Below are 16345 nucleotides of genomic sequence, written 5' to 3'. Positions count from 1 at the left end.
GGTAGGTTCACCCCAGGAAAAAGTTCTGGCTCCTAGCTCTGAGCTTCTTCAGCCACGGGGCAGGCGACTCAGATCGGGGGTCAGCCTGCTCGGGCTTGAACCCTTGCTGTCCTGCTTCGAGCTGTGTGACCTTAGGCAAGTTACTTAACCTCTCTGAGTCTGTTTCCCCATTGGAAAGTGGGGATAGGGCTGGAGCTCCCCTGTCGCAGTGAGACCAGGCGAGAGCGGTGGCCTGTGCCATGGAGGTCTGCCATCCGTGAGGTCTGCATGGTGGTCAGTGTCCTGTCCACACGCCAAACTCTGTTTGACCATTTTCTTCACACACGTGACCTCATTTGGTTAAATGTCTGTGAAATCGCGTGCAGCCCAGGTGAGCTCTCAGATCACGTTGTGGGCGCCAGCCGAGAAGAAGGTGTGTGCGAGGTCGATGGACGCCCCACGTTCCCTGAGGGTGCGATGTCCACGTCCTGTCATTCCGATGGCCACAGGCATCGTTCCAGGGGCCTGGTGTCCCTCCACCACCTACGGCGTCATTGTAATAGATGCTAGCACTTGGCTGCGCGGTCTGTCCCAGCCAACTGCCACGGATCAGCCACGTGACCGTCCACCGAGCGCGGGCCGGCCCCCCTGCACGCTCTGAGGCGACCTGTGAGGACAGGCAGCGGGTGGGTCCTGGGCACATGCATGGCTTCGCCCGTGTCACCCTCCGTAGCCCTGTGCGGGCCGCCTTGTGCCTCTCGTATGCGGGAGGGAGCCATAGGACGAGAGAGCCGGCGGTGGAGTCTGTCCTGTCTGACGTCGGAGCCCAGGGTCTGTGTCCCTCCAGGCCTCTGATCCCCCCAGGCACTGTCGGCCTCGCTGCTCAAGGGCGTGAGGGGCCCTGGAGTCTGCTCTGGGCCTGGCGCAGGCCGGCCGCCCACGAGCAGGTCTCCCGAGCGGCCTGGCAGGGACCCGTCTCTACTGGAGGGCAATGGGAGCGACTGGCTGGGGGTGGTCACCGCACCGGGGCCACGGTGTGTGAGAGAACGGGCCCAGTGTCTGCTCGGCACGGGAGGCCAGACAGTGTCCACCTCGCCGTCCGTCTGCTGCTCTGAGTGGGGCTTGTGTCGGGACGGGGGCTGTGGTTTCCCGGAGGGGTTGAAGGCAACCGGCCTGGGGCAGGCGGCCGTCCAGCTCCGGGCGCTGGGGGGGCGGGGCAGGCAGGAGTGCAAGACCAGAGGGAGAACCGCAGGACACTCAGAATACTCCGGTCTCACGTTCACCCGCGGGGCCGGGCTGGAAGGTGGCAGCGTGCAGGAGCTGGGGTGTGGGCGGAGGGCAAGCTGGCGTCTGCTGGGCGTCACGGGGTTTTCAGTTCCTGAACTGGGAGCTGACTGTAATTTCCGCACTTTGTCCTCAAGAAGTCTGTCCAGACGTTTTCAGTTTTCATCCATTCGCCCATCTCGCGGAAAGCCAACTCCGTGGTATTGTGGGGGGGCCCTCTTGGGGGCCTGGGTCAGGGTGACCGAGCGGGAGAGGCATGTCCAGGCGTTACTAACCATCACCAGTTAACGGAAGGTGAGCCGGGGCACCGCTGGACCCGGGGCTGCGCTTTGCCTTCCTGAGTCCAGGTGTCTTCCAGAGTGGACAAGGGGACAGTCCCTGCTCTCCCCTCCTGTCCAGACCCCACTGTGGCCGTTCGCAGGGCGGAAAGAGCCCAGGCACATTTGCAACTCGGACCTAAACTCCCATCTTCCCCGTGAGCCGGGCAGGTCGGCCAGTCCCCCTGTGCTCCCACGGCTTCGGTCTGGGCCCGCACTTGGCTTTCTCTGGGGCGCACCCTCCGGCGCGCGGTTGCTGGGACATATGGCAAATCTGCGTTTACCTTTTCAGAATCGCCCAAACTGTTTTCCAAAACGGCTGCACTGTTTTGCATCCCGCCAGCGGCGTGGGAGGAAGCCGGCGGCTCGGTCCTCACCAGCACTTGTTAGGGTCCGTCTGTCTGGTCATCGCTGTCCTGGTGGGCGCGAATGATCCACCGTCGCTCCCGCGTGCTCCCCCCTCCCGCCGACGGGCGATGCTGGAGCCTCACGCTTTATGAGCCGTGTGCCTGCTCTTTAATCAAGTGTCTGTTTTGCCTTTTTTTGGCCCGTTTAAAGATCGGATTGTCTTACTGCCTCTCGAGTGGTTTTCAGCGTCTGGATTCAAGCCTCCTGTTGCGTATGTGATTCTCAGGTCCTTCCTACCAGTCTGTGCCTTTTGTTCTAGCTTATGAACGATGTCCCTTGGCCTGCAAACGTGTTTCGTTTCGATCCCGCCATCCTCTCGGTTTCTTCTGTTCCTTGTGCTTTGGGGGTCGTATCCAAGGAATCCTTGCCTGACCCAAGGTTGTGAAGACGCACGTGTGTCTCGCCCTGAAGCTATAGCTTGAGACCTTGCGTTAAGGTCTGTGCTCCATTTTGAGTTTGTTTTCATACGTGGTGTGATTTTGCATGTGGCAATGATCCGTCACGAAAACACCCAAACTCTTCTTCCCCCGTTGAGTTCCAGGGGCTCCTCTGCCAAATCCCGGGCACTCACGGCCGGTGCCCTGGCTCCCCCCCCCCCCCCGCCCCGGCTCATCGCAGAGTAGCTGCGTGGAACGCTAACCGCTGTTCTGGGGGTCTAACCGGATCAGATTTACCGAAAGCCGGTGGCCGTGTGAGGGGCCGTCGTTGGGGTCCATGAGAGCGGCACAGACCCATCTCTGCCATTCGCCAGCTGTATGATCCAGTGGAGTTTCTTAATCAGGCCCTGCCTCAGTTTCCCCACCTGTGAACCAGGGGTGCCGGTGGCTCCTTATCTCACGGGGTTATTATACAGAAGATGAGCAGATAGCCGTAACTGTTCTGTGTTCCACGGACGCAGGGTCGTCTTCCGACTCCTGCCATGCCTCTAGGCCGGCCTGGCTCGGCCCAGCTGCACGCAGGCTAACGTGGAAGCAGGGAGGGGTGGTGGAGGGGCCCTCGGCACGGCCGGCACCTGCCCAGGAAGGGGCTCCTTTAGCCCATTGGTCTGGCTGGTCTTGTCATCAGCAGGTGGCCACAGGTGTGAGTCCACGCTTTGTTGGTGTAAATGCGCCTCCTGGTCTAGAAGGGCCCACGGAGCACGGGTCCCTTCCTGATGCCAAAGCGTCCCCCTCCAACAACCCCACAGGAGAAGAGCTCTGGATTCTGAGAAAAGAAGCTTAAGCCCCCTGATTGGTTTGCAGTGGATTCTAGCACCACACGGACACACACGCACACGTGCACAGACCCCCACAGCCCTCCCATGTGCACACACCCGCACACACCCGCACTCACTGGCACACACGCACTCACACTAACCTCAGAGTCTCCTCCTCCACTCCCCCCGTGTGTAAGCAGCTCCCCCTGCAGAGCCCAGACACTCGCACCCTACTGCCCCCACCAGCGTCCCAACACCCCTCCTAAGATGGGAGATCAGGTGGTCTCAGCCTTGGCACTTGACAAGGGGGGCTGCGCCGCCGTCCGCTGTGCGGACCGTCCCAGGCAGCTCAGGATGTCGAGCAGCGTCCCCGGCCTGCATACGCTAGGTGCATCTCCTCCCCCCAGTTCTGACAAGAAAAAATGTCCCTGGATGTGGCCGATGTCCCCTGGAGAGCAAAACCACACCCCGCTGAAAACAGCTGCCCCCAGGGTCCCGTTAAAGGTGTGCCAGACAGACGGGACGCGAGCCCATGCCCTTGTGGGTGGGTCTTGGCATGAGTGACCGGGAGGGACGCGTTTTAGATCTCGTCCTGCATTCAGAGCTGCGGTGCCTTGTCTCCAGGGGCTCGCCTTGTCTTCAGGGGCTCGCTTTTCTCAGAACGCTCCGGGAAGCAGAGTGTGTCGTGGTCGTGGGGGCTTCCCGTGGGCCGGCCGTGGCAACTGAGGCTCCTCGGCCCCTTGTGCCTTGACTCCCGCTCAGTTCCCACCACCGTCGCTCTGAAGCCGTGTCTGCACAGGTCACCGATATGAAAAGAAATGCAGACAGAGCCGCTCGGCTGAGTCCCAAACCCGAGCACCAGGCCCCGCGCTTACGGCAGAAGCACGAGTTGCTACGGGTCCCCGAGAAGGGACCCCTCGCCCTGCAGAGACAAGACCTCCCGCAGCGGAAGAGCCCGCAGCCCCCGCGCCTGGCCGAGGAGCTGGAGCCGGGCTGGCGGGAGGCCCCCAGCCAGCTCCAGCACGTCCGGGGCCTGGAGCACCTGTACTTCACCCATCGGTTAGGTGCTGGGGGAGGACAGGCCTGGGAGCACCGGCCTGACTCGGAGGGGCCGGCCCAGCGAGGAGCAGCCCGGCCGCCCAGGGCCCGGGAAAAGCTCAGAGCAGCCGTCCGAGAACAGAAGAGTCGCAAAGAAGCGCTGGCTGGACGGCAGTCCCGGCTCACCCGGCCCCAGAGGAAAGCCACGGGCCCCGAGAAGATGGGGGCTCCCAGAGCCGCAGGCCTCACCCGTCGCCCCCTCTGCCCCCGCGAGCAGAATAAGGGCAAGCGACCGCCTTTGATGAAGGCCCGTGGCGGCCACCATCCCACTGACCCCTGGGGGAGCCGAGGGGTGGACACAGAAGAATCCTTGGCTGTCCCGGGGGCGTTCGGGCATCTGCAGAGAAGGGAGAAAGAAGGAGCCCGGGACAGGAGGCGGCGGCCGGGAAAGGGGGCAACGCCCACCGGTCAGGGCCCGACAAATGGCTCACTGGATCAGAGCCCCGAGGGGGAAACAGAGGACCCAGAACAGTCGTGGCACATCGGCCGGACCCACAGAGGAGGGGCTGTGCCCCTGGCGTCTCTGTGCAGGCGCGGGGACAAGAGCAGGTGGCAGAGGGAGCTGGAGCTTGCCTTCCGGGAGCTGCTCAACACAAACAGGGAGCTCAGGAAGCACTTGAGCTTGCACGTTGCCCTGGGGCCCGCGGCGGAGCAGAGGGATCAGAGCGCCGGGGACGAGCTCAGCCCCTGCGACACGCAAGAACCGAGGGGTGAGTCCCAGCGCGACAAGCCAGCGGTGGGCCCAGAAGTGGACGTGGAACCTGGCGCGGAGCCCACGGGGCCAGCTCAGGCAAAGGCCCACCAGATCGAGTCCCGAACCAGCTTGGAGGAGTTCTTGAGCAACCTCAAGAACCAGAAATATCTCAGGCCGGCCACGTTCCCGTCTAAGACCATGAGTGAACCGTTGTCTCCCAAGGCGGGGGTGTTTATCGGTGCAGAGAACCGGCTCCTGGGTGGCCTGGGCTCCAGGGAGGCACTGGCCAGACCCGACCCGCTGGCGGAGGGCCCCCGGCGCCGATGCCTGCAAGAACAGGCAGACAGAGCCAGCCTCGCGGCCTTGTGGCAGAGACCAGATGGGCCGCCGGAGCCGGTGCACCGGATGGGGCCCCCGGGGCTGAGCTGGGAAGCCTGGTCCCAGGCAGGGCTGGAAGGGCAGAAAGGGCAGAGAAGGGCAGGCCCGGCCCACCTGACGTCTTACTCCTCCCTAGACCCCGGGGAGGAAGGGGCGTGTGCCTGTGACACCACTTCCCCCTGGGCCTCCGGCTTCATCGACGATGACAGGCACAGTCAGATGATCCATGACCTTCAGCAGCAAATCGAGGAGCAAAACAAGTTGCACAAGCAGTTTCTCGCAGAAGCCAGGAAACGCTTGCAAGAGTTTCAGAGGATATGATAAGAGCGAGCGTCCCACCCATGATAAAAATACATCACTGATAACTGGCGCGATGCCGGAAATGGTACCCGAGCCCCGAGAGTCTCTGTGTGCGCCCCCTCCCCATTCAGACCCCGTGGGCCCCCTCCTGGTGGGCTGCCTGTCCCCGCCCCCCCCCCCGCCCCCACAGGCCTTCTACCCAAGTCCCATCCGGGAAGGCTCCCTCGCACGACCCTGGGAACCTGGCAGGCGGGACGCAGAGGCAGGTCCGGGGGCTGAAGCCCTGCGCCCAGGCGGGGAGCTCAGCCAGAGATGCAGGTGAGGGAAGGAGTCCAGGCGTTTTCAGCAGATAAGCCCCGGACTTCAGGGGCATCCAAGGTCAAGCGGGCAGAGGTTCAAAAGATTCATCATTTGTGGCTTGGCCGTTGGCTGGGACATGCATGGGGAGATCGCGCTAACGTCTCTTTCGACGTGCAAGTCACCAAAGCCAACCTCATCTCATGGGACTTGGCTTACGATATTCTTGTCACTTTAACGTTGGGAAGGGAGACAGGGAGAGACGGGCAGAGGAGAGGCAGGAGGAAGGGGCAAAGAAGACAGAGCCCCAGAGAAGAAAGGGGAGGGGTCCGCAGCAACGCGGCCTGCCAGCTGCCTCCGCCTGGGGCAGGCAGGGGCCGGGCGCCTGGCTCCTGGTCAGTGTCCCACCCCGGCTGCTCCCCTGACCCGGCAGCCCCGGGGGACCCTGCCTGGGCGGGATTCGCTTTTTCTGCCAGTGGCAGATACTTAGAGACAGGAATAGGGACGGATAAACTCTTTCTGCAGAGAACCAGAAAATAAATGTTCTAGGCTTTGCCAGCCCGCCAGTCTCTGTGGCCACGACCGGCCCCTGCCGCAACACCTTGCCCGCAGCCCTAGACAGCACGTAAGCGAACGGGCAGGGCCGGGTTCCCAGTAAGACTCTCTTCACAAAAATGGGGAGGGGGGTGACTGGGTGCAGGCCTCAAGCCACAGTTAGGTGACCCCTGGACTGGCGTAGGGAGGACGTGGCTGCCTCCCTCCCTCTCTCCCTCCCCAGGACCACAGAAGAAGATCATCTGTCTTGGGCCGTGGTAGGTTTCTATCATTGGTCCATGAAGGGCGTTCTGTCCCTTAGTGGATACTTCCTGGATAGCATGAAGGAGGACGTGAGCCCACCATCCAAACCCAGGATCTGGACTGTTTCTCAGAAACAGCTTCTGCCTGTGGGCTCCTTCCCTGCTCCGTTCCTCCTTAGCTGCCAGACTTGGGGTTCGTCCCTCCATTTCACCCTGCGGGTTGCACAGGGAGATGTGGGGTGACCCAGGCCCATTAGAAACCCAACGCTTCCCTGGAGTGCATCAGGCTCACGGAACCCCCACACGGGCCACTCAGACGGGGCAGGGACGGCACCCTCTAAGTTTTGGGGGTGCTTTTCAAATCCCCAGTAGCCGGGGTGAGGGAGCTTTTGCGATGTCTCGATTTTAATCTCATTGAAAGCATCTCTCTGAGCCCCGTTGTCTGTCTGTCTTTTCCATGTTAGGTAGAGAAAATGTTTGGTCCCAGCCCGTTTCCATTCTGTCCTCTGCTGCTGGAATGTCACGGGTCTGGGGCGGGGAAGCCAACTTGACCGTCTGATCTGAGCCCAGCATGAGTGAGCGCGAAGCCTTGCCGCCAGGAGGGCTCTGAGACTCCCAAGCCAGATGAGGATTAGCTGAGGGGAGGCGGACCTGTGGGTGCAGGGTATGGGGTCACCTGGGGCTCCTGCCTGCTGCTGCAGAGTCACCTTGGTCCCAGAGGACGCCTTGGGATCACCAGGTTTACCCATGGCCGTGATGGGACCTGAACCCTGAGCGCTTGGAGGCTGCCGTCCGATGAATGGAGGAGCCTGCCTGCTAGGGGCTTATTTTTGTTTCTACTTCCCAAGGTAGTATTTGTGGCCTAAGTGTCCTAGGCGAGGAAGTGCCCCTTCTTGGCCACGCTTGAGCTAAAAGTAGATGTAGGAGATGGACAGGGACACGAGGTAGAGGGTGAGTCACCGGTGCCCGACAGTCACGCCTACCCTGCCCCCCGGCTGCAGGATGAGACACCATGTCCTTTCCCACTGGGGCTGCAGAGGGCTGGGGGCCACGGGTGCTGCTTTGCTCCCTGCGGGTCGCTCAGACGCACCTGGACGACGGTGCTAGAGGCCCTCGGACCCTGGGACAATGCCACCCGGAAGAGTGGGGGCTCCTGGCAGGTTCCCATGGGGCACGGCCAGGTGGCAGCAAGGATTCCTCACATGATGACTGTGTCACCTTCGTCCTCCTGGCCCACTTCTTGTGTTTTCCCCTGTGGGTCCACCCTCTCTGAGCACTATATCTTCTAGAACTTTCCATGGGTTTCATGCTTCTGCTCACACATTCGGGGGCAACTTCCCTGTTTCCATCTCATTCTGAATTTACTAGAACATTTACTATCCGGTCCGAGGGTCCTCATGCCTTTCTCCTCCGCCACCCAGCCAGGTGCGTGGTCATGGGGTGCGTGATGATATCTAGACCCTCAGAGATGTAAAATAAAGGGGAAATGAAGGTTTTTTAAAATTGGGGCACAGGGCCCCATCTCGGACCTGCAGCAGTTCTGGTGAGTGGAAGCTGGCCCCGACATGTGGACGGCCTCCCGCCCCCGCCTCCTCCCTCTGCAGCACGATGGCGGCATTGATGTGGACGCGTGGCCTCTACAGTTGCTGGAACTGCCCCGGCGGGCTGCAGGCTGGGGAGGGAGTGCGGGGCTGACCACGCCTCTCTTCACTGCCAGCTCCGGGGGGGTGGGGGGCAGCCTTGTTTGCTCGGCTGAATTCTGGGGTGTAGGAGGAGGGGCGGGCACATGTGCCCCCCAGGTTCTCCCCACGCTGGAAGCTGGAGCGTGGGCCTCGGGATCCCAGCCTTTACAGCCCCGTCTCCGCCTGAGGGTGGCCACGGCTTGGGGTCAGCCCACAAGACTGCAGGTCTCAGTCCTACACGAGAGGGAGGGTGGCTGCCCAGTCCGAGCCATGGGCCTGGCCCTCCCACTCTCACCCCTTCATGTGGGGCAGCCCGGAGAGGGGCACAGACTGCCCCTGGTGTCACGGCCTGTTAGAGGCAGTGTGGGAGCAGGTCCAGCCGGCCTCTCTCTGCCCCTCTGCCAGCCGCTGGACAGGCGACGATTGCAGCGGGGTGGCCGGATGGTCCCTCTGCCCCCCGCCCTGCGCCATCCAGCTGCTGCCCCCGCTGTGGGCTCCGGGCTTGGGGCTTTGCAGGGCCGAACTTGGCCGCTCCTCAGGGTCTTGGCGGGGAAAGTGCAGAGCAGCACTTCCTTCCACAAAGCCGCACTGTTCTCAGCAAATCCTCCCAGGATCGGGGTGCATTTTTTTCAAGTGATTCAGCAGCACGTGAATGGGAAGGGCCTGAGCCCAAGGCTTCGGGAACCGTGACCGAGGCCTCTGGCATGAGATCCCGTTGGGCTCCCAGGGAGAGGATGGGTGGCGGGGCGTGAGTCGGGGGCCCGCTGTGGTCCTGGGGGCTGGGGCAGGCGGCTGAACGGCGAGTCCCCCCAGCTTCTCTCTGCACAGCTGAGGAGCTCTTAGGGATGGTTCCCTCCTGCTCCCCAGGGGGCCTGAGCCAGCGGACAGGAAGTGGAGGTGGGAACGCTGGTCTCCATGGAGACGGGGCATCCAGTGGACAGCGGCTCGTGGGAATGTGCTAGAATCTCGGAGAGCCCAGGGCTGGGGCCACACTGCTGTTTGCTGGCCAGTCACCCTCCCCGCCCCACCCTCGGCCCCCACAGACACACGTGCTCCGAGGGAGGGGTGAGCGCAGGCATTCCCGCCGTGGCCCGAGTCATGCCGGCCCACCTTGCCCTCAGCCTGGACAGGCGCAGCCCTGCCCCAGAGCTGGGGACGTCGGTCGGCTGCCCGGGGTGAGGAGGCTTTCAGGGACCCGAAGGTGGCACCTGGTCTGTCGGGGCTGTGGCTCAGACGGAGCGAGCCCCCGGTTGCCTCCTCCCACCACAGGGAGGTTTTAGTTATGAAATGGTGCCTCCCCCCGCCTTTTTCTCCGTTCCCTGGAAGAAGAGAATTGGAGGAAGTCGACCCCACTGCTGACTGAAAGCAGCCAGGCCCTGACGGCGGGGAAGGCAGAGCCAGGTGTCCCGGGAAAGCCCCCCCCCCCCCCCCCCCCCCCCGGGGCACCTGCCAAGGCGGGGTGTGGCCAGACGTGGCCGGGGGCAGGTGGGGCCAGACGCCCCCATGGACATCTGGGTGCCGAGCCAGCGCTGACACCACGCATTCCTTGGGACATCTCCCAGGCTGTTGGACCGCACCCCGTTTCCACGTGCGGTTCTGTGGGGAGGGGCGTGGCCTTGAGACCCAGGGGGTCTGAACGGGCCTGCGGTCCACGTGAGCTCGCTTCTCTTTCTCAGTCCCCGCGTGCCCCGTTCCCTGCCCTCCAGCTCGGGAGGTCGCCCACCCTGCTCACGAAGCAGATGCAGTCCCATTGGAGAGGTTCAAAACCGCCCTTGTGATGCCCCCCGAAGCAGTTAGGGACCCCACAGCAGTGGGGGGCAGGGCCCTGAAAACGTGCTCGTTTTGTTACAGCGTTTACAGGGCAAAGCTGCAGCGGTTACTGCTGGGCGTGTCTGGGTGTGGTCGGGGGCCCTGGGGCACCCCGGAGCTTTCCCAAGTCTGGCCCCGAGGGCTAGCGCTTGGGTGGGATGGGGGCGTCCCCCTGGGCTGCCCTCAGTCAGGCTTTGGACAAGCTCATCAGAACTCCCAGGGACCTCAGCCAGGTCGACCAGCCGTGCAGCGTCACCTGTCTGCCCAAAAGCGACAAGAAATGCCCGTCCCAGATGCCAGCTGCCGGATGCTTACAGCGTTATGGGGACGGCAGCAGCTCTGTGATTGGAGTGTGTAAATGTCCAGACCCGGGGCACCCTGTTCTCTGGAGAGTGTGGACGAAAGCAGGTAACCCTGCGGCTGTCCCCAAGCCCCCTAGCAGAGTAGAGAGCCCTGGAGTAAGGGGCAGCTGGGCTTCCTCTGAAGAGGCCAGCATGAAGACAAGGGAGTGGACCGAGGGACCCACAGAAGGCGTTTGCAGCTTGGGCAGCGCAGTGGCCCCGTTTCCACCTAAGAAGTGCCCTTCTGCACACTCACCCCGTGACGGCTCTCAGACCCCGGTGCCCGTGGTGGGCTTGGCTCGGCTGCATTCCCGTCACTGTGCAGGGTGACCCCCGCCCGAGTGGGGACAGGACAGGAGGGTCTTTGGCAGATGTGCCGGGCCACATCTCTCCCTTTCTCTACACGAGTGGCACCGGGAATGGGCCCCCAGTGGAGGGACCCCAGGGCCGGGGCAAGGACAGAAGAGCAGAGCAGTGCTGTCCCCGCGGGCAGCAGTCTCCCTGGGCGACCCTCCCGGGTTCCTGCTGGCGGCTGCGGTCCGCGGGCTGGGCTGAGAGGGGATGTGGCCTCCACTGACGTTGAGCTAACCCTGCCACTGTGAGTCAGGATGCTGGTGAGACTCAGATGATCTGGGGCGGGATTTTGACTTTGTATTTAGACGAATGATTTTCCAAACCCCAGAGATTCCCACATCTCCTCTGGGCAAGGGCATGATTTTTCCCGAAGCCAGAGGCTCAACGTCAGCCTGCACCGGAGCCTGGGAACATAGCGTGAGCCGAGTGCATCCAAACAAGGCCACGAAGGTCTAAAAGTCATGTTTTAATAGCCACAGCTTTACCTGGCTCAGGAATTGGGAGCGGGTGCCCAGCAGGGTGGCCCCCTGGGGAAGTGTCCCGTTAGGAGATATTCGTGTATGTAGCTCTCGTGGGAGAGCGGCCGGGCTCACGGCGAGATAGTGAAAACGACTCAGTGGGTGTGAAGTCAATGAACTCGTTAGAGAAGGTTCTTTTTCTGAGTCTGGCTGCCCACAGGTTACGGGGACGCCTCGCTATTCTCCGTTGCTTCCCCAGGAATGTCCACGGACACAGTAGGACTCAGAAGGTGTCGGTGGGGTGCCAGCTCTGAGTGGGCGGGGGTGATTGGAAGGAATCTCTGTCCAGGCTGGTCAATTGTGCCCCCCCTCCCCACCGCCACCCCCGCCCCGGGCTGGCCCAGGCCACGTTGTGTGCTGAGGACACCCTAGGTTTCCCGAAAGCCCCTGCTGTTCTCACCCCACCCCCGGCCCCAGGCAGCCAGAGGGACAGTCTGGCCTCCCCGGGCCTTCCCTGGGCGGGCGTCCTCTCTCACAGTCTGAACACAGCCTGTGTTCTTTGGATCCTTGTCCCTGACCTTGACTCTCCACCCACCCAGCCCTTTTCCATCCCAGCTCCGGCTGGTGGACCGGGGATTGTTTTGCTGCCGCCGACGGGGAAGTGACATCATGTGATGTCCGCGGCTCAAGGGCTGGGGGCAGGGGCTCTGCGGTTGCGTGTGCTTTGAATTAAGTCGACGGTTGTGCATTCCAGTAGCCAACATCTGGCGGTGAATTCATCAGCCAGTGTATCACCCTTGATCTCAAACCCAGATGTTGTGTTCACGGCAGAAGGGGAAGGAAAAAAACAAAATCGGAGCAGCTCGGGGAGAAGCCATCATTTTTTAGCACAAAACAGTTAAAGCAGGGATCTTTATAAAGCCTCTTGCTCCCGCCACCGCCTCTGGCTCCTACAGCCAGGGCAGGCCCATGGAGCAGAGCCGCTCAGTGCTGGGGAGTGGACAGCTTGCGGGCTGGTCGCCCACCCAGGGCCAGGCACCCGGGCCAGCACATAGTAGGTGTTCGGCAAACGTGGGTCCTTGTCTGGATTTTAATTTCCTCTCAGACTCTTGGCGTCTCTTTGCTTTTCCCCAGTCCTGGTCTTTAAGTGGCCTGGGGCCGAGACGGGCCCATCCTGGACTTAGAGTGGCCTCCATCCCAGAGTTCTGGGATGCCTGTCCTCTGGGGTGTTGGAAATGCCTTTCTGGAGAGCTCTCTGCCTCCTCCCCGCCCACTGCTTGGGCTGGAAATGGTGTGCTTCTCTGTTCCCCCGTCCGCTGGTCTGACTTCTTGTCTGGGTTGGACGCTCCTTGAAGGCCATCTCTGTTACCAAAGACCCTCCCTCACCTTACCCCCTTTCTCCCATGGGCAGAAGGAGGCCCACGCTTTTAGGATTTTACCTGAAAGGCAACTCGGCCCCGAGCTCTGAGTCTGGCTGCTAAGAAATCCCCACTCTGGCCTCATGCTGGGGGCAAAAGGCTGAGGGTCAGAATCCCCCATGCGGCGGCCCCAGCCCTCTGTCCCTGTGGGGCCCCTCTGCCTATTTCCCCCAGGTCTCCTGCCTTCAGCTTGCTGGTGGGATCCTCCGGCTTTGATGAATTCATTTGCAAAATCTTTGCTTGGGAGTGCCTGGGTGGCTCAGTGGGTTAAAGCCTCTGCCTTCAGGTCTTGCGCTCATCAGGCTCTCTGCTCCGCAGGGAGCCTGCTTCTTCTCTCTCTGCCTGCCTCTCTGCCTAGTTGTGATTTCTCTCTGTCAAATAAATAAAATATTTAAAAAAAAAAAAGCTTTGCTTGTACCCTTCCCCGCCCAGAGTGCTGAACCCGCACTGCACCGGCTTCCCTGAGAGGGGCTGCGGCATCTCCATGGATGGGTGTATGCCTGGCACCTCTCCTTCGCGTCCGTCCGACGGTGTAGACGTTTTCAGAAGATTGCCATAGAACTGGTCTTTCTTTGCCCCTCTTGATTCTCTTTCTTTCCTTCACGTTATCTCCCATTTCGCAAAGTGGAGAGGTTCCCACAACGCATTCAAAGACCCTGAGGAATCTTGAGTTCTTATTTGCGTGGACCAGCCCCACTGCGGTTCCTCCTGGCCCCCGCCCCCATGACCCTGCGAGCCACAGGCAGCCTGGGAGCCAGTTCACAAGCTGGCCTCGACCCGCGAGTCTGCCCTGCATCCTGGATCCAACCAGTCCCTTCTTTCCGATAATTTAAAAAAGGAAAGCGTGTCCTCTGTAGCCCTAAAGCGAAGCCAGCAAGTTAGGAAGTGGTGTCCAACCTAGAGCCTGGGATTTGTGCTGACCAGGGGGTGCCATCCGGACCCGAGCGGCCGGCGCGATGCTCTCCCAGCCTCCCACCTGCAGGAGTAGGAGAACGTGTGCCAGGCACGGCGTGTTCCGACGATCCGGGTCCGCTGCTCCTGGAGTAGCACAGGGGCTGGTGGCGGCGGCGGCTCGGCGTCCGCGTGAGCGGCTGTGCCTCCAGGGGAGCGTCCATGACCCTACACGGCGGGCAGGGTCCGAGAGAAGGGTCTAGCCTGGTGCTGCCCCCCTTGACGAAGGATTCGGACTGCCTGCGACCTTAGGGGCTTTTCTAGGACAAAAATGCCTGGACCTGAATGCGTGGAATGGGATGGAACCTGTTCACTGACGTTTTCTCGTGGCTGCGGGGGAGTGTATGCAGGACCCGTTATTTGTGGGTGAGGTGTCATGTGGGGTAGCGGACCTCGGAAAGGGAGTTTGAGAAGGCGTGCCGAGTTGGGTGTGTCCTGGTAAAACCCAGCAGCAGTGATGCTCCCAGAGCCGCTGTCTCCCTTGGACGCTCTGGTTCGTTTGATGCCACCAGCCAGTGACAACGCTGACCCCCAGAGACACCCGGGGCGTTGATCCGGGGCGTTGATCTGGGATGGTTCGTGATCTGCATCAACGTTTCCCCGTGTGGCAGTGCGATACGGTATGGGTGAGGCAGGTAGTGAGACCACAGACAGGCTCACCCGGGCTGCCCGCATGTCTCAGGGACAGCCCGGTTCCATCTGGCAAGGACCTAGCGGGCCCCGACTATGGCGAGAACATAGCCTCTGCCCGGTAGAAGCCCCCTGAGCCCACAGGGGTGCAGGCGTTTACAGCGGGATGGAGGAGACATGTGGAACGTGCCAAGGGCTGCAGTAGGACAGGATCGCCCAGAGCAGGACAGGAAAGGGCGATTTGATCTGGGTTTTGAAGGATGCATAGAAGTTCTCTCGGCAGGGAGGGCTAGATGGTCTTCAGGGCAGAAGAGACTTGTCTGTCCGGAGGCGGGGATACCCCTCAGCATTTTGGGGTTCAAGGGACCCTTATGGATGGGCAGAACAGCAGGACGGGAGCAGCTGGGGTCGCGGAGAGACCTGCTGGCTGGTACCATGTTGTGGAGGGTGTCCTGTTTTAGATGAGGGCCGTGGGTGACTGAGGAAGATGTTCGAGCCTAGAGGGACGCAGCTATAAAAAGTCTGCCGGCACTAGGGGTGGAGAAGGAGGAGCCCCTGGGCACAGGCTGACCCACTCCCAAGGGCAGGGCCTTCTGTTGAACGTGGCCCGCTGGATGGCAATTCCTAGATGCAGCTTTGCAGCTTGGGGCCTGGCTTAGCCTGAGCAACAGGAACCTGCGCTTTGTGACTCAGCTTCAGCAGAAGAAAACATAAGAAATGGGGTTTGGGCCTGGGCGGGGCTGGGGGGTGGTGTGGGCTGACCTCTGGTGCCAGGCTGGGGCCCGAGGGATGGGCACAGACAGGATGCACGTGCCTGGGCTTCCCTGCTCCGTGGGCAACACAGCCCCGGCCAGGGGGTTCCAAGACGCGTGCGAGCTGCCTTCCTGGGGCTGGAGGACGGAGGCGCCTCTGTGCCTGGCTCTGCCTCTTCCTTACTGCTCTGCTCTGCTTTTGTCCACATTAACCTCTCTCCCAAGTGACCCTGCACAGCTGAGCTGTGGAGGGCAAAGCTTTTAAAGCCATTAAAGCAGGCCGTGTCACCAGCCGATAAGCCTCCAGATGAAACGAGGGAGGGCTCGGCCCCAGGGACACGTGAGCAGCTGACCCTCGCTGCGTCAGGGTGCAGGCTGGGTCTGGCCTAATTGCTGGGAGGACGCCCTGTGGTGCACGGCCCACGAGCAGCCTCAGGCTCTGGCCAACATTCCAGAACCTTCCCAGCCGGACCTCTTCCCCCCTCCTGCATCTTGTGTCATGGTCTGGGATCCTTTTCTTTCCGTTTGGCCTCCCTCCCTGGCACCTGCCCCGTGGGTCTGCCGGTGGGGCTTGGGAATATTTCCTTTGGGGGGCGGGGTGGCCAGAGCGCTCGGACCCTTCCTCTGTCGTGCCCTTGATAGGATGTGTTGTGGTTGTTATAAAGAATCACTCGCAGGACGTTCTTCAGGGTCACTTTTAGGACAGATTAGGCATAGCAGGCCAGAACCTTCAGATGTAAGACCCCCAAACCCAGACGCGATGGGGCCTCCCGTTAGCCCCCCGCGCTCAGCCTGGAGAAGCCTGTGTGGAGCCGGCAGTGGCTGGAGGCTGGGCAGCGGGCGCCGTCCTCCATCACAGGGTGACGATCGGGCCCAGTGAATTCGCTTATCTGCTTCCCCAGCCGCCCGTGAATACACACCGGAGAGAATTTTAAAAAGCCCCCAAGCCCTCGAGCGTGGCGTCAAGGAAGAGTTTCATCAGCGATCGCCTCGGGAAGCCGGCTGTCCCGCGAGACCAGGCTCCTGCTGCCCCCGGCAGCGTCCTTGTCGAAGGATCCTGGGACCGGAGGAGTCTCAGAGCTTCACCTCTTGCCCGCTTCCTGCTCGGCACATGTGGGGGCGACTCGCTTGCTCCTCTCGCCCCTCCTCGGCGCCAGGGCGGCGCTGCGGGGGCTCTGCTGACCTCCGTGTCTTTGTCTCGCA

At 61.9% G+C, this 16345-nt stretch overlaps 2 protein-coding genes across 2 annotated transcripts in view; both read left to right on the top strand.

Moving 5' to 3' along the window:
• TIMP2 (TIMP metallopeptidase inhibitor 2) overlaps positions 1 to 16345 on the top strand; it is a 44695-nt gene that overhangs the window by 15600 nt on the left and 12750 nt on the right. The gene's annotated exons all lie outside the window — the stretch shown is intronic.
• CEP295NL (CEP295 N-terminal like) lies at positions 1260 to 8171 on the top strand. Its single transcript, XM_045984170.1, has one exon. It carries the CDS (start codon positions 3992 to 3994, stop codon positions 5672 to 5674), a length of 1683 nt encoding a protein of 560 aa, XP_045840126.1. The 5' UTR covers positions 1260 to 3991; the 3' UTR covers positions 5675 to 8171.

This window comes from Meles meles, chromosome 18, assembly GCF_922984935.1.
Source record: "Meles meles chromosome 18, mMelMel3.1 paternal haplotype, whole genome shotgun sequence".
In the NCBI taxonomy this organism is placed as follows: Eukaryota; Metazoa; Chordata; class Mammalia; order Carnivora; family Mustelidae; genus Meles; species Meles meles.
Note: the sequence above shows the minus strand (reverse complement) of the source record. Positions and strands in the feature narration are given on the sequence as shown.

What these genes read in the sequence shown, in the direction of transcription:
- CEP295NL (XM_045984170.1), top strand. Translation starts at nt 3,992, where the DNA reads ATGAAAAGAAATGCAGACAGAGCCGCTCGGCTGAGTCCCAAACCCGAG.